Below are 23607 nucleotides of genomic sequence, written 5' to 3'. Positions count from 1 at the left end.
AATAATGTAGTTTAAAAAAATTGTAGTTCAAAAATTCATAATTGTAGTAAAAGAATTTCAAATTGTAATATCGAAGATATTAAAACCACGCATTATAAAATTTAGTTGCACGTACAATACACTCTTGATTTACCGGCACAATCTCAGAAAAGCAAATTTTGATGATTTTTTTTTTTAAATTATAGAAAATGGGAAAATATTATACAATAGGACGTTTATAGTTTAATTCATACAAAAAAGAGAGAGAACTCAAATTGTGATGGATTAAATTTATATTTACAATTACTAGCAGTAAAAATAATTTATGTCTGTGTTTTGTAAAGAATTGTCACTTATGCTTTAAAGTGGAGCGGAGTCCCGGATATTCCGTCTCCGGTTAATTGAGAGTCTACTGTATATTTTTATGCTTAAGAAAAAAGCTACGTAATCAAAAAAAATTTTATGAATTATTGCGAGAATTTTCCATTTTGCTTATAAGCATAGCATTAGAGCAGAAAATAGTTCTTATGAGCTGAGTTTCCTTAATTAGGTTCTAACTTAAAGTAAATAATTCTAATGAAATGAACTAATTATAAGTTTACAAATGAAATAATTTTGAAATTTGAAGTCTAATTTTAACATATTTCTTACAATAAATACGAATAAAATGTCAACCTATAAATTAACATTATAATGAGACAAGATGAAAAGAAAAGAAGAAAAAATATCATTTATCATAATTATAAAAGAATAGTCATTTGCTTCCTTATTAGTTTTTTTTCTCACTGTTACACATTTATCTATTGATATGAATTCGTGTTGCTACCGAAACAATTTTTTTAAAATTCAAACCTAATATCTTTCTCACGCATGTCAGAATGAAAAGAGTTAACAACCTCTCCGTGGCTGCACTTTTTTTTTATCTTCATCTTCTTCATTAAAAAAAATAGAGCTGAGTTTAGTTGTTGATTTCGAGATCATTTCTGACTGTGGCAATTATGGGAAAGAGTGCGGCGTCAGCCTGAGGCTCGCATGCAGTTGTGGAACACATTGAGAATATTTATTAACCCAATAGCCATATTATTATACTTTATTGTGAAATCGAAGTATAATCAAGCAATTTAATTTAGTTGACCTTGTTCTTGAAAACAAATGATAGAAGCTAAAGAACTTGGAAACATAATTTACAAGTATCGCTTATGGGTGTTGTCTTATAACGTTAAATTATGAAGGAAACGTATAATTTCTATAAGAAATATCTTAAAATGAGCTTTCAAATTTTGTACAGCATAAAATATGTTGTTTCAAAATAGTTAACAAAACAGTTTCTTGATGTATGCTTTATCGAAAAATATATTAAATGGAACAATTTTCTAGATCAAACTTTTCACTAGTTTTCTATTTTTAGCTTCTGTTGTTAAATAAAATATAAAACATTAAGGTAGTTTTTCCAACTATTTATGCAATATTTGAGAAGTAGTTTTTAATTATGTATAATTGTAAATAGCTTAATAGCTTTTTTCATTTGCTTAGTACCTCCTCGATAATTTAATAGCACTTGATGAAAAATATTAAAACGAAAATTGAAATAACTCAATAGTCAAAATTAACATTCTTAAAATTTTTGAAACATTTTCATATTCATTTAACCCTTTGTGGTCGCTCTTAGCTGCCAGTTTCAATTAAGTATCAACAAAAAACGACCACAATGTGTGGATATTACTGTCCTTTGACAATTTCCAAAGCTTCCTTGGGTATTTTCAATTATAAGAAGTTAAAAATTATGTGAAAAATCTATAAGCAGTTGAAAATTAATATTGCGACTTAAATTTATTTTCCTATAAAATTAAAACTGTTTATTTTGCAAATGCGAGAAATATACCGTAAGAATGTATTGCAAATTAGTATTAATTGAATTGAAAATAAGGGTAAATTATAAAATATTATTGTACTACTAATTTCAAACTTAATTTTGAAGAGTTTCTCAGCATAAGATAAATTCAAAATATTTGTGCATAATCTAAGCAGAGAATTTTTAACAAATACGACACTTAAAAATCTGAGGGAAAAAATTATTAGAAAAATCCAATTAACTATTGATATATAATAAAAAATAACAGTTTAAATTCAATTAACGAATTTCAAATTTTCATATTAAAAAAACTATTTTTCAGAATGAAAATGTAAAAAAAATCAACACTAAATCACGTTATATTATAAATTGTACAGTGAGCAAAATGAAAAAGCGAATATCTTAGCGTTTAATCTAAGGATTGGATTTTCGAATACTTGGATACAATTTTAATGATTTGAAAGATTGTCGTTAAATGGGATAAAATGTTTACGTAAAGGATATTAAGTTGCTTCGGATTATATGCTCTTTTAAAATATGGCGGCTTGTCGCAATCTAAAAATTTAGTTCCCATAGTTTTAGATCAGAGAACGGTCTAAAGTTTGAGTTCCTTAATGTTAATTTTACTTTTTGCGTATTTCTGTATAGTTTTCTAAATACTTTTCTCTTAACTCTTAAACTTAGGAGGGAAGCAGGGTAGCCGTAATTTGGAATATATGATCTCAATAGTTAAGGCAGGAGGGCGGTCAAAAGATTGGATCATTTAATGTTGATTTAAATTTTTTACACAAGGAATAGCCTAAGAAAGTAGTATTTTTAAAAATGTTCATTTCTTTAGAACTAGTTGACTGATTTCGTTCAAATTTGGGATTTTGTCTGTTAAATTTACAGAAATTAAATTGATGTAAAAATTGTGCTTTCTTTTCATTTTTATTCAAAACAATGCTTGACCATTTAAGTAAATAATAAAAAAATGGCTATAAATTTTTTTAGTCGAAATTATTACTGAAAAAACGAGTTTTATTATTGATATCTTGAACAGTTCATGGGAAATGGCGAAATGTTGAAAAAAAAGGTTTGTTTGCTTAGAAATAGAACGTTTTTGTGACTGATTTCTTGTTTATTATTTAAATATTGTCCTCACTAATTAATTAGTATATTTATAGTTAGATCCTCAAACCATTTTTATAACATTTTATACTAGAATGGGACCGTATAATCATTGGATCAAACTTTATTAAGATGTTCCTTTTTTTATTTTGTACATTGAGTATTTCCTGGTAATAAAGTGCAGTGCGCAAAAAAGTATATAATAATAATAATAATGCCTTGAATTACATTTATTTAATAGTCGGTTTTTCGGATTTCCTCAAATATGTTAATTAATTAGTGCAGATGATATTTTAAGTTACAAAATCAGACACGAAAACGTACTTTCTCTGAATATGCATATACCTTTCTTTCGTGGGATTTGGATATCTCACCCTTAAAATATAGTTGGTATCCGCAATATGGGTTTTATGGTTCAAATAGTTTGGTCAGGAAAGCGGTTCAAAGCTTGGACCCCTTTACGTTAATCTTACTTTTTTCGCTATATCTCGATAAATTAAGCGAATTGAAAAAATTTGGCTCACAATTATAAAATTCGTTTATCCAATGATAATTCCATGCAAAAAATAGCTATTAATAATTACTTATTATTATTTTATTTTCTAACAGTCTGAAAATGTTTGAACTGCAATGTATACAATTATTTACAACATTTTAAGGAATGTAATATTAAATAGCAAAATACTAAATTTCAGCGAATTGGGTTGAATAGTTTTTGAAACCAAATTTTAAAAATACAACTTTTTTAAAATTCGATTTCTCAGGAATTATTCGGAATTGGAATGTTTGATTTCTTAGGAACTATCGCTACAATTTTGTATTTTGCCATTAAAAATTGCATTTAAAAAAATTGTATACTTTGCAATTCGAACATTTTTAGACTATTATTAAACAAAATAATAATCAATAATTCTTCAAAATGAGTTTTTGCTAGGAATTGTCTTTAAAGAAATGAATTTTATAATTTACTGCAAAAAAGTTTTCAATTCGCTTTAAGAGTATGCAAGATATAGCAGAATACGCAAAAAGTAAAAATAACATCAAGGAACCCTAACTTTGAACCGATATCTTGACCAAACTATTAGGACCCTATTCCTAGATTGCTGCAATCCCCTATATTTCCGGGGTCAAAAATCCGATTCCGTTGAAAAAAATTTATGTTTATTCAGAGAAAGTTCGTTTTTGTGTTTGATTTCGTAACTTAAAATATCGTCTGCACTAATTAATTAGCATATTTGAGGTCGTCCCCTCTTACCATTAAGAATGAGTCTTAGAACGAGAAGATCTGATCATCAAATCAAAAGTTATGTAGGGTGGTCCGTTTTTACTTTTTTTTGTGTGTGCATTGTACCATTTATAGATGGGGAATTAAAAATATGTCGGTAATGAGAGGTGTTCATTTTGTAGGAGTGTTCGTAACATGAGGCTTCACTAAATTTATGTCTCCACAAATTAATTGGCATGTTGGAAGTCATCCCATGAACCATTAACTATATTCTAATACGTGACAATCCTATAATTAGATCAAAAATTATACAAAATGTTTTTTTCCACGCATTGTACAACTGTTTATCTGAGGTTTTAAGGTTAATTACCATCAATTTTTTTCTCCATATAATTCACTTTTTCTGTCATTAATGTTTTCATAAGATTGAATTTAAAAAGGCGACTGAATTCCAGTTATTTATTAATTATACTTTTATGTAAAAGTTTTTTTAATTGTTTAGAACTTATTTCTTGTAAATCTAAATTAACAGATCAGTTTTTGGATGAAATCTAGATGCGTGATTTATTTACGTAGTATTTAAAAAAAAAAATTATTTACACAAAAAATTGGTGGACGAAATAATCACCGATAAGCCTATATTCTTAACATTTTATTAGCAAACATACAACAAAGGTCAATTTCATTTAGTCTTTTAAAATAAAATCAAAATCTCTTTTCCTTTTTTTTTTTAATTTAGGGAATTAGAGAAAATAAAGGTAAGAAAACATTTGAACTAATTAAAAACGCATTAAAGCCATGCTTTTTTTAATTTAAGTATAAATTATAAAATAAATTAAGTAGTGTAAAATTAATTAAGGTTATTAATTAAGGTCAAGTTAATAGAGACAAATTAAGCGCACTAGAAATCATTGCATCGAAACATTAATTCGACCTTAAATCCACTTAACAGAGAAAAAAAAATCGTAAGCGCGCTATAATGATGAATGCGCAATCGACATTTTTAAGTTAGAACTACATTTATCTAACATCTTTATTTAAGTAGTTGTTGACTAAAATGGATATTAGCAATTAGATATTATCAATGGATTTTCCATAATCCTTTTTCAATTTATGATATTTTTAAATTAAGTCGCCAAATTATGGAAATGGCAAAATTTTTGCAAGGATATATTAATTTAATTTAATTTTGAATTTCTGATATGTAAGTGGATTAAAATAGTTTAGTTTTTCAGCAATATTTTATCCTGTTCACAGAATGTGGTATAGAAATGATTGAAAACTAATCATTTATTTGATTTCTTTTTATAGTGATCAAATTAAGTCGGTGATATTGCGATTTTTTTTTTTCATTTTTATTTTTATATATATATATATATATATATGTATTTTTACTTGGGAACGATGGTTGATTTATTTTTTTACTATTTCAATTTTTTCATCATCTATAATTTGCATATGTTTTATTTAAATCAATTGAAATTTCATAACTTCCTTAAACCTTTAGCCACCAACGTTTTGTTTAAGTTTTATTATTTAAACTATCTACTTCAGTTTTATCGTGCTATATTGATTATTAATGTAGAGTGGTATATTTATACAAACTAAAATGTTACTTAATCTGAAAAAATAAGAGGCAAAGCCCTGACTCGCTAATTCTCCCACTTCCCATGAAGTCAAAAAGCTAAAATTTGGAACACGTAAAAAAATGGAAAAACTAAAAAAGTTTCCATTGCCCTAAATGTGATTAATTTAATAGTAGAAACATTTATTAATACATAAATGTTACAAGTGAAAATGAAAAAAAATTGCTTTCTAGTTGAATATTTCTACAAGAATAAGAGATGCAGCTGAAGATTATGGTTTATGGCAGAGTTGAGGTTTAAATAACATTCATAATTTTCAATGCGTCCGTAAATTAGATATCTTATCACTTCCAAAATACATCCACCTTAATCGAAATAACAGCAATTCCTATATAAAGAACAAACGCACTGACCGAGACTGGACTTGAACGGATACATCAAATTCTTTGTTCCATTGTAATAAAAATCCACAATGTTCTGGTTCGGTCGACTATGGAATATAATGTTGCCAGTTTGAACTTCTCGAATTCTTCCATTTTACGCAAACGATATCCTGAAGATGATTCGGTATCAAAAATATACTTTATCTTTGTATGAAATATAAAAAAAAAGTAAACAAAGATCAAAGCAAAGGAGAAAATGGACACTCCACTGACCGCTTGAAACAAAAGAATAAATGTTTTCCTTTTACAGAGGGAACTCACGAGACCGTCTATCTTGACAGATAATCACGATTCGAACACAATGTGTGTTGCCGTTATACCTGTCACTCGAAGCGTAACTACGGATTTTCAAGAATCGTTTGCAGCGGATCATTCACTTCCTCGATTCACTAACGCTCAGTTACGGTCACGCAAACATTCGTTTTGAATTTATGTTATAATTTCTTAAGTTGAATAATGTGAGAAGTGCCATGATTATTAGTTGTATCTATTTCTTATTCACTTTATTAAAATTTGAATAGGTGCACAAGAATCGCAATACCTATATACTCAACATGCATGCATTTAATTATCAATTCGAAAATCGCACATTTCTACGATTTTTTTTGGAGAATTAAAGTTTTAAATAATTTGATTTTAGAATTTAGGTTCACCACTTTATTCTTCCAATTCTTAAACTTTTCTATTTAATTCGATTCTTAATTAATAGTGAACACTAAGGGAAACATATCACTAAAAACGTTTGATCAAATGTAAGTTTTAATTTATTCGATTAATAAAAATAATGTGTGAAAAAATTATGTCTGGAAAAAATGTATTATTAACAAATACCATTATTATGTTTGAAAATATAGTAATCTTATTTGTTAATAATGTATTTACTTTATTTTATTTATTATTATTATTATTGTTTTATTTTTTTTTTTTTTTTTTGGTTTGGCATGATTTTAATAGCGTCTTGAACATATGATGATAAATATTTATTAGCGCAAAGATACATGATAATTTTGCTAGAAATGACGCAATGTTAAGATGCACTCTTAATGGAAATTAAGAATTTTCTGCTTTTTTTAAGAATTAATGATAATTAAGAATTTTCCTTAAATATGTTAGATAATTTGTGCGAGCGATATTTTAAGTCATTCAAACATTCAAAATCGAGTTATTTTTAAATTTTTTGAGCTCAGTAGTTTTTGAAAATTTTCTTTCATAGTTCAATAATTGTCATCCTGTAAGAAAATTTAAGGATAGCATTTTATAAACTTGTCATTTTTTATATTCCTTAATCCATTTAAGAAAAATCAGCAGTGTTATTCCTAAGGTCTGTCTTCCATTATCTTTAAAATCCGCCCACATATATACATATTTTTTTTTTGTAACTTGTTTCCCCACACATTTAGACAACTTTTCTTGGCTGCAGAGACGGGCGTGGTTTAATAAAATAACTCGAGAAATTTATCAAATAAAATAAATTAAAATTTGCTAGTTTTACCAGTTACGTGTTCACCAGTCTTGGCCTTGACTTTTATTTACTATAATTCAATGAAAAAATAATACATTTATTAGAATAATAAATGTTAGAATAAAAAAAAAAAATTTCGATTTTGAATGGATTTCTAAGTGATTAATTGTATATTTATTTTTAAATCACATCAATAGATTTAGCTGTCATATTATACTACGACATCTTAGTACTTTTTAAAGGGTACTATGCTAGCAAATAATCCTAAGATATGAATAGTATAAACAAGAAAAAAACTGTAAATAAAAAATTTATATATTGCGTTTTTTATTAAGATTCTTTTTTAAAAAATGTCACGCGTCACGGGGTGCGTGTTGTTATTATTATGTATGATACGATCCAGGAAAGTCTGAATGCTAATATACCTCTTCTACATTAGCATATAAATTTAAAATGTTTTATCAGATTAATCTTTTTTTAAGAGATACAAGATCTATTCAAAATTTTACTCTTAAAAGTTTCCAGAAAGAAAGAAATATATTCTGCTTTTAAAGTAGCACCATTAATTAACTTAATGAATTAATAAAATTAATAATGAATTTAATGAATTAATAAAATTATTTTAACAATTGTAAATTGCCAAAACGAATGAAGAAAAAAAGCTTAACAGCGAGAATTATTGAATAAATGTTTGGGAAAAAAACAAAAACGGAGCAATTATTCATTAATAATTATTAGTTAATGTTATAGAACTGAACAATATCTTCTTTCATAAAACAAAGAAAAAATAAATAAAACGGAAGAAATTAACGTATATAATATTTTTAATTAGAAGTTTTTTTTTAGGAAAATTCCACTTTTTACATTTTACAAATTTCAAATTTAGCTCAATATGCTGACTATTGTCTTTATTTTTTCTTTAAAAAAATAAATTAAATAAACGCAAACCATATTTTTAAATATGTTTTTTTAAGAATATTGAAGCAAGAAGTTTAAATTTGTGAGAATAAGGGTTTGAATACTATGAAATTTCAATATTACGACAGGAGTTCATTTATTTAATTTTTTTCCATTTAAAAATAATGCATTATTTGATGCTTCTCGGTCAAACCGCAAGTGTTCCTGTGCAAACATTATCTAATATTATCTGACATTTGCGTCAAGTATTCCCGATCAAAATAATCGTGGTATTCGTTGTTTCATCCTTCATCTCACCTGAACAGGGGGGGGGGGGGGAACCCANCTGAACAAGGGGGGGGGGAGGAAACCAACCTCCTCTTCTTCTAGTTTTATTTATTTATTTGAGTATCCAGATCTACTCATAACTTCCTACGCCAAGTTTAACTAAAATGACCTACGAATATTAAAAAGAGCAGCTGATACATTCTGTGGGTTGGTAATCATTCTTTTAAGGCTATTACTTTAGATAAAAATCACTGAGAAGTTTATAATAGATTAAGTTACTTCTTTTGTTTTAACATCTGTCTTCCCACACTAACCCATCTTTTAGTTATTTATTTTACAGAAGGATTACATCACAAGTTTCTAAATCCAAAATCGATATCTAAATTCTATATAAAAATTATTTCTCTGCAGTTTTTTTCGTATATGAATCTTTGTCATTTTGTATGCATTTTCGTGGTCTAGTCATTATGTATGAATTTTGTTGCTACAAAATTCATTATTTATAAAATTTTTGTACATGAATTTTTGGTGCACAAAGATATAAAAATGTTGGGAGCAACTCCTCAATTAGTTGTCCTTAAAAAAAAGGAGTGTAATGACGAAATCACACAAAAAGGAAGAATTAAGTTAAAAAATTGAAAACGGAAATTAAAAACAAAAAAAATTAAGACAATTATATTCATACAAATTTGAATCCTTCTTTTCAAATAATGTGTAAATCCGACTTATGTAAAAATTTATTATCGTTAAAAAATATTCTTATCTGTAAAAGAAGCATTTAAATTTTAATGACCTTAAACTTCATTACTATAGTTGTTTGAAAACAATATTTTATTCTTCATGAAATGTTTAGTTTAAGTCAAGTATTTACCTAATAATAATAATGCTAGTAATCTAGTAACAGACTTAAAGTTTTAGTGTACTTATGTGTAGAGATGTCCAATATTTNAACAGCTGGAACCTGTTATTTGAAAATACCTGTTATTGCCCATCACTACTTATGTGTTTCCCCCGTGACTGGATACCAGGGTCGTTGCCTTTCTTCATCCCCTCTCTGTAGGCCACTGATCTTTGGTACCACTGGTCTGAGATAAAAAATTTAAAAGAGCAGCACTAAAACATTTAGAGTTTTTCACACTTACGACAAATTCTCAAAATTTGTCACAAACTTTTGTGAACAGAATGTGTTTGAGAAAATGTGTAATTCAAAACAACGTTGTCTTTGTCTCTTATAGTCAGGCAAAAACTTAGAGCTACTTCTTCAGTCTTAACTGTGTAACCGACTGTGTTGAAAAACTTTATAAATAAAATGATGTAGAAGAATTATTTTTGCTTATTGTTTTTGTATGGTTTACAAACACCTCTCGTGGCTTCGGCCTGATAACGTTTTGTAACCTCATGTTGCTTTCCTGATTTACCATTTCATTTTGGCCACTTTATTTTAAAATTTTATATTATTGCAAAATCTTTAAGTAAACACCCGATTTGTCTAAAGTATATGTAGCATTTTCTGCTGTTGTTGTTGTTGCAATTTACTGTTAGTAAAGCTTAATCAGGTCCATTATACCAGCAACTCTGAGCATATCTAGCACGTAGAGCAGATACACAAAGATATCTCCTCTTGAAAGACCAAGGCAATCGAGGATATGGTCGGGTGTAGCCTGACAGGCAGTGCAATGACAGTCTGCTCTTGTCTGGTGCACTTGAGGTGATTACCACCCACCAGGGTGATTACTCTGATATCAATATATATACACCAATATATATCCTACTAATATATTTTTTGTTTCTTATCTAACTTTCTTAATAAATTTCATTTTCATTGTAGGTATTCTACTTCAAGATGGAACGTAATATACCAGACGTAAGGAATATTTTTGGAAAATGTACAGTGGAACCAACTTCTAAACCTAAGCCAGAGCTGAGGTCTTATGATTACTCTCCACGTAGCCGCCGACGCTTTGAAGACTTTGAAAACTTCGATGTCCGTCCTACAACGACACACAACACAAATGCCAATGAAACGAAATCAAATGTTTCTAACAGCAACAGGAGAAACAGTAGACATCGGTCAACTCTTTCAGATGATCTCATTGAACCAACGAAACACAGCAAGAAAGGAGATGATGCTGGTAAAAAAAGTTCCAAAGGCAAAGATGCTTCCCATTATTCAAACAGAACTCTTACAGAACGTGATATTCGTCACTTGGAACGCACTTTATCCATGAAGAAAACAATTCGGAAGCAAATCAGCCGTAATTTAGCACAAGCTTTCGTGGATGATCCAGATTCTGTTCTGAAAGAGTTCAATGTTCCAATGACGAAGACAGTAGCACCCAAAGTGGTTCCAGACAATATGTTTACTTTAACCAGAGCTAAAGTCTCGAAGTCGGAGCAGAATGTACTGGATCTTCTAAAAGACAACGAACCAGATTCTGGCCACTGCAGTGCAGACAATCCTAACAGTTCAGATGACGATACTCAAGATCAGGTAAATCAGCTCCATATTGTTAAGCCTAAAGAAAAGACTTTCGCGACCAGCAGGGTTGTTCCTGAAAATCCTATAAGACCCGATCAACCATGCAAAGAAGAAGGCAAGTTCTCATTTTGGAAAATGTTTTCGAATAAGCACAAAGGAAAGCGATGACTAACATGTGAATGTCTTTTTGTAGTTCAAAAATATTTTTTTAGCATATCTGTTAGCATCAGTGGTGCTTATAAAGAAGAAATTACTAAACATCTGCGTTATCTGTGATAATTTAGTTTAAGGGTTTTTAGTGGGTGTGATTTTACATATAATTTATTTTGATTGTATTTTGGTACTCTTGTATGACAAGACTCATTTTCCATGGATTGAAATAAATAAGCTTTTGTTTGAATACGTTTATTTATTTATTTTGGGAAAAATAATTTCATGGAGGAATAATTCGAAGAATTTAAATGTAAGATATGTGATTCCAAAATTAAAAATTGCTCACGAAACTAATGTATAAAAAAAATCTAGAATTTTGCAGGTAATGGATGGAATTCAAATTTTAAAGAAGGATAGACAGGAAACGAAATTATTGCAATGTTTACAGTTAAAACTAAATTATCTTAGTAACAATACGAAACGGAATCATCAAAATTTTTCACACTGAGCTTACTATGTAACGTCTATTATTTTGCCTATTATTATATTTATATATTTTTTTCAGCAGCATTTTCTAGATTTCTTTAAAGGAAATCTTGATTTTTATTATATTCTTTTCTTTCAATAAATAAATCAGACTGTTTGAAATGTTCCTATGAAACGGTTTTCAAATATTCTAAGTGTTATAAGCATATATATATATNAGAGCTGCGAGAAAAATAAAATACCTTTAAGGTTCCTTATAATATACCATTTTCTTTTATTCCATTGCTCTCATAAAATATTATCAAAACAAATAGTCTTTCTTTGGTTTGTATATTCATAGCTGCTAAAATTTTTTTATCCATAAACGTGGGGTTTCGCTCATGCTCGATCATTTAGAATTCCTTAACCGAAAAGAATGAGAACTGCTGCTTTAGATAGATTATCAATATATATACGTATATATATTGGTTCTAAAGATTATTATTAAATGAAAAGTTTGTGAAATCATCAAAGTTTCAAGCTAATTTCCGATATATATAATGTCAGATCCGAAGAGATTAAGGAAAATAAATTTATGTTCAGAAATGCCAATAAGTAAACACTATACGTATTTGAAAAAAATATATTTCTTAAAAAAGTGAAAATCACATTTATTTATAAAGATTATGCTTTAGATTATTGTGATTAAATATATCATTATTTTAAATTCGATATTAGATAACAACTCCATCTGTGATATTGAATATTTCTATTATTGGAAGATTTTCTAATTAAGCTCGATAATTTTCTTAAAGCTCGTAACCACAATTTATTCAGACATTCTTAAAAAAGCAAAAAAAAATTGACAGCAAAAAAAGGAAGAAAAAAAATCTTTTGTTCCTAACAGAATGGGCGTTTTCCAAGCAGCATATATCAAATAAGAATAATGGTCAACTGCACGTCAGAATAGCAGATAAGATGGGGTGTTGCTGAATTAAACTGAATAAAAAAATAAATAAATATGAAACTTTTTCTTTCGTTTTATTCAGTTGCAGCTAGGCGCGTTCACCTTTTTGCGTTGGCCAGTCGCAGCTCCGGTCCTACCGGTTGGTACCAGTCTCTCTGCCTATATGAGGTCGAGGCTTCACTAACCTTGTGGAATGTTTTTACTCTATTCTAATTACTATTTCCACCTGCGAAGGCGGAAGAGTTCTAATCTCACAGCAACAGTCCTTTGTGTTTTTGACTCTGAAAAAAAAAAAATCAACATGACATGACTTAAGGTTTGGAACAATTCTGCAATATTCACCAGGGAGAAATGAAACATCACAGCGACCCAGAAGAAGGAAGATTAAATACTGTAATCGGATTGTGAAGTTGTAGGAGCTAAGCAATTGTTGTTGAAAAAACTAGTATTTAAAAAAAAAAAATCTATGAGATTTAGAGAAAATGTTATTATTGTATGAAGAAAAGAAATTCGTTTTTGACACTATAATACGGATAATAGTTCAAAAATAATTATTTTTTCTTTGTATTATGTAGCATGGACGTCTTTATCGGAGGGGTGTCCTCTATAATTAGAAATCTCTAAAAGTCCTCATATTTCCTACATTTATTATAAAAATCATGAAAATGAGGAAAATTTTCTTGCATCATTAACGATTTAAATTTTAAACAAAGTTAATAACAATTTAAGAAATAATAACAAAAAAAAAATACTATGAATAGAATTTGTCAGAATCTATTTATAGTATTTTTAGGAGAAGAAGAATAGAAGGTACTATTTAGATAGAAGAAAATGTTCTCAATATTTTTTTTATTTTCAAGGATGTGGAATTAAAAACACTATTGTAATTATGTAATTAAATTTTACATCTTCACAAATGAAAAAGAAAATGAAACTTGCGACAACCACGGAATTGAAAACAAGTAAATTTGTCATTGTTCACTATAATTTTTCTAGAATCTACAAATTTTAAAAAAATCGAACATCATAAATTGCAATCCAATCAAATATCATCGAACTACGAATCCCACATTAAAGTTACTATTTTCGACTATTTAAACTTGTTTCCTTTTCCCAGCACCCACACATTCACCCCTCCATTTCGATAGAACAAATAGGACATAAATTGCACCAATAGTGCCATATTTACCTCAAGGATCTCTAAAATCATGAATCTGGCATTAATACAAATACTTGATTTTGCTTATTTCGGGTGTGGAGATTTCAAATCTGAAATTCGCTTTGCTCCTAAAGCTACAGATTTTTTAAATGACATTTTTCATCGAAATGTACAAGCTTATAACATAATATGTATATAACAGGGGGTCGTGTAAATGTTGCGACAAACTTTTAGGGAAGTTAGGGCACATCATTAGGATTAAAATTGCATAGGAACTGATACCCAAAAAAGTTGTCGTAAATGGTTAGGGGCGCTTTCCTAACATGAGCTGTTCAGAAGCATACGACGAAGCAGTTCATAACAGGAAAGTGCTCCTAGAGGTGTATGACGATATTTCCAGGCATGAGTTCCAATGCAATTTTAATCCTGATGATGTGCCCGAACTTCCCTAGAAATTTATTAGCAACTTTTATGCGACCCCTTGCTCTATATAACGTTTTTAAACTTGCACATTTCGAGAAAAAAAAGACTTAAACTGTCATTTTTAAGTCAAAAGTGTCATTAAAAAAACGAAAAACTGCAGCTTGGAGAAAGAAACCTATTGTACATTATTAGGATTAAAAATGAATAGGAACCCATGTCTGGAAATGTCACCGCACGCGGCTATGGGAGCTTCCTCCATTAAGACGTCTTCAGAAGCTCACATAACACAGTTCAGAACTACATATTTTATAATAGGGGAAGCGCCCTTAGCCGCATATGATGACATTTCCGGGCATGAGTGCATTTGTAATTTTAATCCTAATGACATGCCCCAACTCACCAAAAAGTTTGTTGTAACATTTGTGTGACCGAAATAATAGACTGAAACTGTCATTATGTCAAAAGTGTTATTTAAAAACAAATTGTAGCTTATAGAAAGAAACTGATTGCATATTTAAAATCAGTGAAGTACCTAAGATCTGTTAAAATACTTCATGCAATAGAAAAAAAAAATCATTCCCCGGTGTAATTAATTAATACCAACTACTTTTTTAGGTTTCGAAAGAAAATACAAAGATTTCCTTTCTGCATTGATTCAAAAAGTATTACGACTCAATTATTCAGTAAATTTTTATTTTGAAATTATTTTACCATAATATTATTAAACCAATTTATAATTACGTGTTATTTTTTTACTTAATTAATTATTATTTTGAAACTAATTTATAATTACAAAAGATTTAGGTTTGGTTCACTAGTTCTGAGTATGGTCTAAAAAGGCTCAGTTTAAAATAAACATTATGGAAATAAAACTAGCTCCTGACCTAACTATTACTATTAGTAGTATAAACCAGAGGTAAACTAACTATTTTTGGCACAGCTCAAAAAGCGTATTGAAGAAAAATAAACGTAGCTTAAGTGTGTATTAAAAAAAAAAGAAGAAAAAAGTGGGCATAGCTACACTATAAGACATTTAAGAAAATGGACATAGTTCAAACTACAAATTTAAGAAAATGAAGCCAACGTAAAATGTGCCTCTTCAATGTTACAAAATTTTAACCATATTTATTTTGGAATTTTTTTTTAAACACTAAGCATAATCAGCAAAGTCTTGGATTTCGGAGGTCGGGTTGGCGATGCATATCAGAATTGTTTCTTTTTAGAAAATCTCATAATGCCGTAACCATAACTTTAAATGCATTTTTCATATTAATTTTTTTCCGAGTTAATTTTTAACATTTTTTAAAAATTATTTTTTTTAAAAAATTATTTCTTTTTTTAAACACTGGAATCGAGGAAAAAATATAATCATCTCATGAAAACAGAAAATTAAAATTGTCATATTTTACACATTTATAGATTACATTTTATACATTACAACATTTTTCGTCACCCTGTTGTTCTTCTTTAAAAGGTATGAACATTTATTTTTTTGACATTAAAGCTAATTTTCTGAAAAGAAGAGAAGAAATACAAAATTTAAACAGATTGGAAACATAGAATCTTTCACAAGAAAGAAGTAAGCAGCAAATTACGATTTCCTAAATTTTCTCATAATCCTATAATTTTCTATTTAAAAAAAAAAAAAAAAAAAAAANAAATTAAGATTTTTTTTCTAAGATTATATAGGACAACAACAGTTATATATAGAAGTTTTTGAGGTATTTGTTTTAGTGCTCTATACACAAACTTTCTTACCATTAATAGGGGATAGATGAGAAAAGTGTATCATATTTGATACAAAATCTATAACTGATGAGCCTATATGGAGAATAAAATGTCATTTAAACAAATTAGAGAATTAAAAATATTATTTTTAGAAATCAACCAGAGAATCAGAAATTAGCATATCAATAAGTTAGCTGATCAAATACGTTCTTTCTTTAAAAACTGCTTCAATTGCGGATTAAATTGTTTTATTTTTACAGTCGACCATAAAGCAAAGCATTTCTGTAACAGCCTGTTGTGGGCCATGGTTCTATAATTAACAACGCTAATATGTTAACAAAATTATTATTTTTACTATGAATTTAACTTCCAGTCTTTTCACTTATACGTCAATTTATTAGGACATAAAATTTCAGTTATGTAGGTAATAGCTAGCTAGATTAAACTTATTGCTCGTCTCTATTTTTACAAAAAATGTACGATTTTTAAAAATGTCAACACATGCAGTAAGAACCTTTTGATGATCAAAAGTGTAAAACAATATAGAAACTTAAAATTGATTCATTTATTTCTAAATAATAATGATATTACTTCTAAATAATTTAACTTAAATCAGTGCTAATCTGTAACTAATTATTCCACTAATAGACTACCAATTAAAAACAAGTATAATTTAATATTTTTTTTATTTATTTCAAACAAATTGGCATATTAAGTTAAGCTAATTTATTTGAAAGTGTCATGATATATTTCAATTGAAAAATAAATTTAAAAAATGGTAAAAATTATCTTTTACACTCTTGGCAGATTTTAAAAGTGTGCTCTTTACATTAGCCGCATACATATTTTGTCATTCTGCGTTTCTCAAATGGACAGAAAAAAAAATTAGTATAGTAATAAAATACAGAAAAAAGACAAAAATATGCATAGAGGCCAATTATGGCATGACGTAAACTTCAGTCTGCGCATGTCATAACTAAACATTCGACTGTTAAATGACGATTACACCACATCTCAAAAAGTAACAAGTGTACAGCCAACATCCATGCTTATCACCTTTGGATAACTTATGGGTACTTATTATTTACATACAGAGACGACAGTGTTTCCTGATATATATTTAATCAACTGAAAAAAGAAGAAAAAAAATGAAGTAGTTTGTATGAAGACTTTTTAGCTAATTTGCACATTTTTCAGAGAAAAAAAATCGATCTAAGCAAGAACATGAAAACTACGTATTTATAAAGAGTTTATTTTCTTTGTCACAGTCCACTTAAGATGCCTTTTTTGAACAAATCACTATTATTTTTTAACTATTCACATAAAATTATGCATTGAATTACAAAGAAGCAAGTCTAAAAAAAATTCTAACATACTATTAATAAAATATTTCATTAACAAAAACATAAATTTTTTTTAAAGAAAAACGAAAAAATTGGTCCCAAACTTAAAGAAGAAAAATGAAGGATATTTATCTAAAATTAAATAAATAAAAAAACATACCAAAAATGATCCAATTTTCAATCACAGATTACATTTCACCAACAAAAACAAAATAAAAAAAGTACTATAAATAATATTACATATAACTGCAACAAAGCTCACAAGTTGTTCTGTACAAGTTTTATACACGAAGACAAATAATTGAAAAGAAACTTTAATACATTGTTATAAATTAAATCATACTGATCAACTCAAGCATGATAATTAACCAACATGCCATTATACTAAACAATACAATTAAATTAAATATCTACTATTTTGTTAATGAATTCAATGAATTTTTAAAAATGTGCTATAAATATTACATAGTAAAGTGAATTTGAATTATAATTTATTATAAATTAAAATACATAATGGAAAAAACAAACATACTTTTTGAGTTAAAAATAAAAAAATAGTTCATAAATTTATATCCTCTTACAAAATAAACTAATGTTTTTTTTAAATTTTTTTTTATAAAGTAAAATAATGTTACATTAAAATTATATTACAATAAAGCTCATATAAGGAGACTAAATTCTGTACAAGTTTATACAATTTGGAAAATTTTTATTTATTGATAATTAACAAATAATATGTCTTTAAAAAAACTCACTCAAATTTAATGTATTCATAAACTATTACTAAACGCTTTTCTGAAAGAAAAAAAGTATATTTAATAACGTTTTTAGAAGGAAAAAATAGAATAGAAAAACCTGTTAAAAAAATAATTTAGGAAGACTTTTATTTTCAAAATTTAATAAGCAGCTATAAATTAATGCATAATAGATATTAACAGACTAGCCTTTAACAGATATAATGCAATTAAATTTAATCTATATATTACTCTGTAATAAAAAAACAATTCTAAAAATTAAAATTGAAAAAAAAAAAAAAATTCTAAAACATATAAAATTTTTTAAAAAAATAAAATAATAAAAAAAATAAATTTAAAAGACATTTTAAAATCTTTCAATGCATTTACATTTTTAAGTATTGTGTTGTAAAGTATAAACGCTAACAAATGTATCGTTCAAACAATTCTTCAGTGAGTTAAAATTACTAAAAATAAAGTCAATCAGTAATTAAATGGTTACTGTCTTAAATCAGCCAATCATTAAGTTAATTGGTATACCAAATTCATTAAATTTTGAGGCATATCACATCAAGACAAAAACCGGAATTGCTTAAAAAAGGATCACAACTCAATTATTGCAAGGCACTATTGAAATTTATTAATTTTTTCTGATAATTTGATAGCGAAAAAAAAAAAATTGGGAGAGGGGAATTTGACAATTTTCTTTAAGAGATAAGAGCCCTTCTGCTGGACTTCACCTTAATTTGATAATTCAAGTCTTTTTTTAAAGTTAATAGATTCTTTTCCAAGAGAAATTTATTACTTTATACAATTATTTTGAAGCATGTAATTTAATTATTTTTAACTTTATTTATTTTGGGAAATGAGTTAAATTTCCAGAACTGATTGAGATTTGGTCTCCTGCTGAACTCTCTTCCTCATTAAATAAATTTAGCAACATGTCAAAAAAATGTCATATTAAAATTTAATCTGTGACAAATTAATTCAAAATTAATAGAATTGTTAAAATTTTGAAACATCATGCTTCAAAACTCAGCAGATATAAAAATTTTTCCCTACAACGTCTTGTAAGAAAATGTACATTTAATGATCAAAAACAGGGTAAATATGCTTGACAATTGTGCCTTGACTTTAAAAAATTTGAAACTGAAGCAACAACTTGTACAATAAAAAAATAACAAATTGTTTTGTGTTCAAAGCAAACACAATTCATATAATTTTTAAAGTAAAATTTTTTTTTGAAAGTAATAATCTTCAAATATAACAAAATTAATATGAAAAGAAATATAAGTAGATTGATTACTGTAAACGTATTATAAAGTTGATTAAACAATATCTAAAAATTTAAAATAAAAATTATAAAGGATAAAACCATGCATAATATTTTTGCAAAGCGAGTCAATTACAGACATAAAAAAATTATTAAATATACATTTATGGTAAGATTTTCTTTCATTAAATATAAATATTTCACCAGTTTATAGTTACAATTTGGCACATATGTACTATATTATTCACATATCACATACCAATTTTACATTCAACATCCAACAACACTTTGTGATGGTGTAGTAACAAAGATAAATCTATCCATTTAACATGATGACACAAAGAGTTTTTATTATAAATATTTACATTATATTTTCTTCCAATTAAAATATAAAATTATAATAAAGTGTAACACAAATAAATGTATTTGAAAACAGTATGTTTAGTTGAATCTATTTTGAACTATTAATATCAAGAAAAAGAAGATTTATTTTATAAATGAATGTTTGAATGTTAATATAATGGACGTGAAATTGGTGTAAAAGAAAACAATTTGCTCGACTACAATTTCAGCTAATTGAAAGCTAGGCCATTACTGGTTAAAAAATTGAAAGAATTCCTTAATTTATATGAAAATAAGTTTATTGTAATAATTATATGAGCAAAAATATTATTCGAATGAATATTACGACAATTATTAAAATTAAAACTTGTCTTAAAATTAATTTATTTCGTTTATTAAACTAATTATCTTACAAAACTAATTATGTAACAATAAAAAATTTAATTTGAAATAAAACAACTTTAATTCTAATGGATTATAAGAAAATTTGAAATATATGATTAATTCTTTCCTAGGATTAGGTAAAAATTTTAACATAGCATTAGTTAGTAGGGTTATAAGAAAAGTCCAGTATCATATTTGAACATTTCAACAACCGATTCTACAGTTTTAGTTAAAATGCTAGCGCAAAATGTTACTAGAAAACTCATAGGGACAAAAATAAGACCTCCAAGCTTTTGTTTAGAATTGGCAATGAAATATTTTGTTTGAAAAATTTTGTTAAATGAATTAGTAACATTTAAATAACAATGAGTTTACCTCCATCCTAAACTAGGGTAGAAAAAACCAATGTAAAGTCTTATTTAAGCACTAAAATATTAAAAATTATTCTTATCTGTTCAAATGTAAAATTTAAAATAAAAACTTACTTATTTATAAAAAAAAAAGTTATTTTTATTAAAAATTTTACCTAACATCTAATATAGAAGATTAAGTAGTCCCTCCCTACTTTACGCTTTCAAACTAATACTGAAAGAGTTAAGAGGTATGTATTAAATTAAACAAATTAGTTAAGATCAAATAATTTACAACAGTGATATGTAGTATGTAAAACAAATTCAACAGATTAAAAAACAAACAAACATTTAAAATGTATTTCAATTAATTAATCAGTTATTTCACTTAAGATATCATTCAAAAATAGGTAAATCGAATAAATAGTTAAATAAGTGAAATAAAGAAAGGAATTTACACACTGGTTAAAGTATATAAGTAGTACTTTAACTATTTTGTGACTCAATTTATCAATTGATTATTTTATATAACTGATAATTTTAGCATGCAAGTAAAAAAGAAGTACAACACATTTTATTTATATTATATAGGATTATATTTAAGAGATCGCACACAAAATGTGCAGAAAATTGTAAATAACATTTATAAAACAAGTGAGAATATGACTGTTCTTGTTGGAAACAAGCAGTTTCTGCATTATGTTCTTATTCACTATGGAGAAAGCATATTCTCTTATAAAATGAATGATAGCGGACAAATTAATAAATTATTTAGTGGTTGCAACAGCCCCATGGCATCATTATTGTCAATAGTACAACTGTTTCCACAGTTGAATATAAATAAACATAAACTTTGTTAATAAGCTGCAATAATCAAGCTCTAACTATTAGCAAAATACCATGTTCTCTTCTCAAAAAACAATTCTTTGAGCTTTTTTCTTAAAAAAAATAAAATAAATCACTTGGCCTTGACATCCAATAATATTTACAAAGGAAAAAACCAATGGTAGTTTAACCAATATACAGAATCAATTCACCAATATACACAATTATAAAAAGACTAGAAGCACACTAAGCAGAAAGAAAAAAAACAGTAGATTTTGGCAGCAATTATTAATTAATAGACTTTTTTCTTACTATATTGCTAAATGCAACAAGAAAGAAATGAAGTAAAACCCAGTCAGATAACATAAAACAAAAGTCATTTAAAATTATTTACATACATAAACCAATAAAAAATAACACTAGAATATATAAAAATTTAAATCGATAATTTTAATTCCCTAAAATATTTCTAAAAATTTTGAATGAGAAAGAAAAAAATGGACACTTTATTCCACCATAACAGTGAAATTTAATAAATATATACATCTAAATCAAGAAATGCATATATTTTAAAGCAAATTGTGCAAAAGTTATTATACACCCTTACAAACAAAAAATTTTTAGAACTTAAACTCATAATGCAAAACTAATCCAAAATTAGTTTTTTAAATTAATATAAATTTATAGATGATAAAACGTTAGTTAAAATATTATTATACATTTTATTAAACTAAAGAAATCACTTTAGGTAAGATTCACTGTAAGTAAGGTAGCACTGTAACACACCAATATGTAATGAGAACATAATAATAAATATAACAACATATACTATATACTTTTTTAAAAATCACCATGTATTTCAAAGGGTTTTAATTACTACTTGATGATGAAGAACCAGTTAGAATAGTTCATTAACAAGTCCAATAGAACAAAATATTTAGGATAAAAAAGATATATATATATATATACACATACAGTAGAGCGCCGATTATCCGAACTGCTCGGGACCGAAAGTGGTTCGGATAATTGGAAAGATGCTTAAAATCTAGTTTAAATGATTATTATTTATGCACTAACGTCCCATCACACTTTTTCTAGGCTTAGAACTGGCAGTACTATCTAAAATAGCTCTGGCGAGTCTTAAATTTTTTTTAAAATTTTGAATTATCATTCAGCTTTTCATAATTTTTTTTTTTTGTCAATTACTGACTTTACCACATTTTTCTTTATTTTCCATTACAAAAGAAATCCAGCAAAGACTTTTGTTTCAAAGAAGATGCTCTTTTTTGAGCAGCCGTATCCCTTATTCCTTTTAAATAAATCAACTGCACCAGATCAATATCATTTTGACCTTCTAGCCAATTCATTGCAATATCTAATGAATTGCTTGCTTCTGCATGAGAAGGTCCACTGTCTTGAACTTGATCCTCTTCATCTGTGGAGTTCCGATCTTCATTTAAAATTTCAGCAACAATTTCATCATCTTTTAAAATTTGAAATCCTGGGTCATTTTCAGAGTCTCGACACCCGTAATCTTTTCATCCGGAAGATCTACTGGTTGAGAAACTTCAGTTTCGTTTGCTTTTGTGTTCAGAATTTTATTCCAAGATTTAAGATTCCAAGCACTGTAACCTCTAATCATTAACCATAAGTGACAACTACCCCTCCTCCAATTGTAAAACTTCAGCACTTATCTACACATAAACTCCTCTCGCACTCCAACCATAGTAAACTGTCAAAATGAAACTCGCATTCTTGGAAGTTAATTTTCAGTTGAAGAGGGCTAAAGGGGCATATAGGTTTAACTGTATAACAATACATGTACGTATAGCTACTAAAAAAGGTTGTAAATTAAATATGTTTTTCAGATGTTGTTGATATTATTTGTTCTTTTAAATTTAGAAAAATTGTCAATAAGTTGAAAAGTATTATAAGCTTTAAAAAAAAAGAATTCGGATAATTGGACGTTCGGATAATCGGCGCTCTATTGTATATATATATATATATATATAAATTAGTCACTTGGTTTGAAAAATTACCAAATTTAAAGACATGAAAATCATTTCAAGTGCAAGGTACAAATGAACAAAAATCGCATTAAGTTTCTTTAATGAAATACAAAAAAAAAGTTTTTGTGATT

The 23607-nt window shown here is 27.2% G+C and overlaps 2 protein-coding genes across 4 annotated transcripts in view; both read left to right on the top strand.

The window, feature by feature from the left end:
* The window catches only part of LOC107453484 (uncharacterized), a 36593-nt gene extending 24872 nt beyond the window's left edge, over positions 1–11721 (top strand). For all 3 annotated transcript variants that reach the window (XM_016070344.3, XM_016070342.3, XM_016070345.3), the window contains exon 2: positions 10671–11721. In XM_016070344.3, the coding sequence (XP_015925830.1) occupies positions 10686–11489 (804 nt within the window). In that variant the 5' untranslated portion in view covers positions 10671–10685 and the 3' untranslated portion in view covers positions 11490–11721. The remainder of the gene's footprint in view (positions 1–10670) is intronic.
* LOC107453483 (dystrophin-related protein 2) overlaps positions 1–23607 on the top strand; it is a 276867-nt gene that overhangs the window by 128434 nt on the left and 124826 nt on the right. The window lies entirely within an intron of this gene.

This window comes from Parasteatoda tepidariorum, chromosome 1 (genome assembly GCF_043381705.1).
Source record: "Parasteatoda tepidariorum isolate YZ-2023 chromosome 1, CAS_Ptep_4.0, whole genome shotgun sequence".
NCBI lineage: Eukaryota > Metazoa > Arthropoda > Arachnida > Araneae > Theridiidae > Parasteatoda > Parasteatoda tepidariorum.
This window is presented reverse-complemented; position numbering and strand designations above follow the sequence as displayed.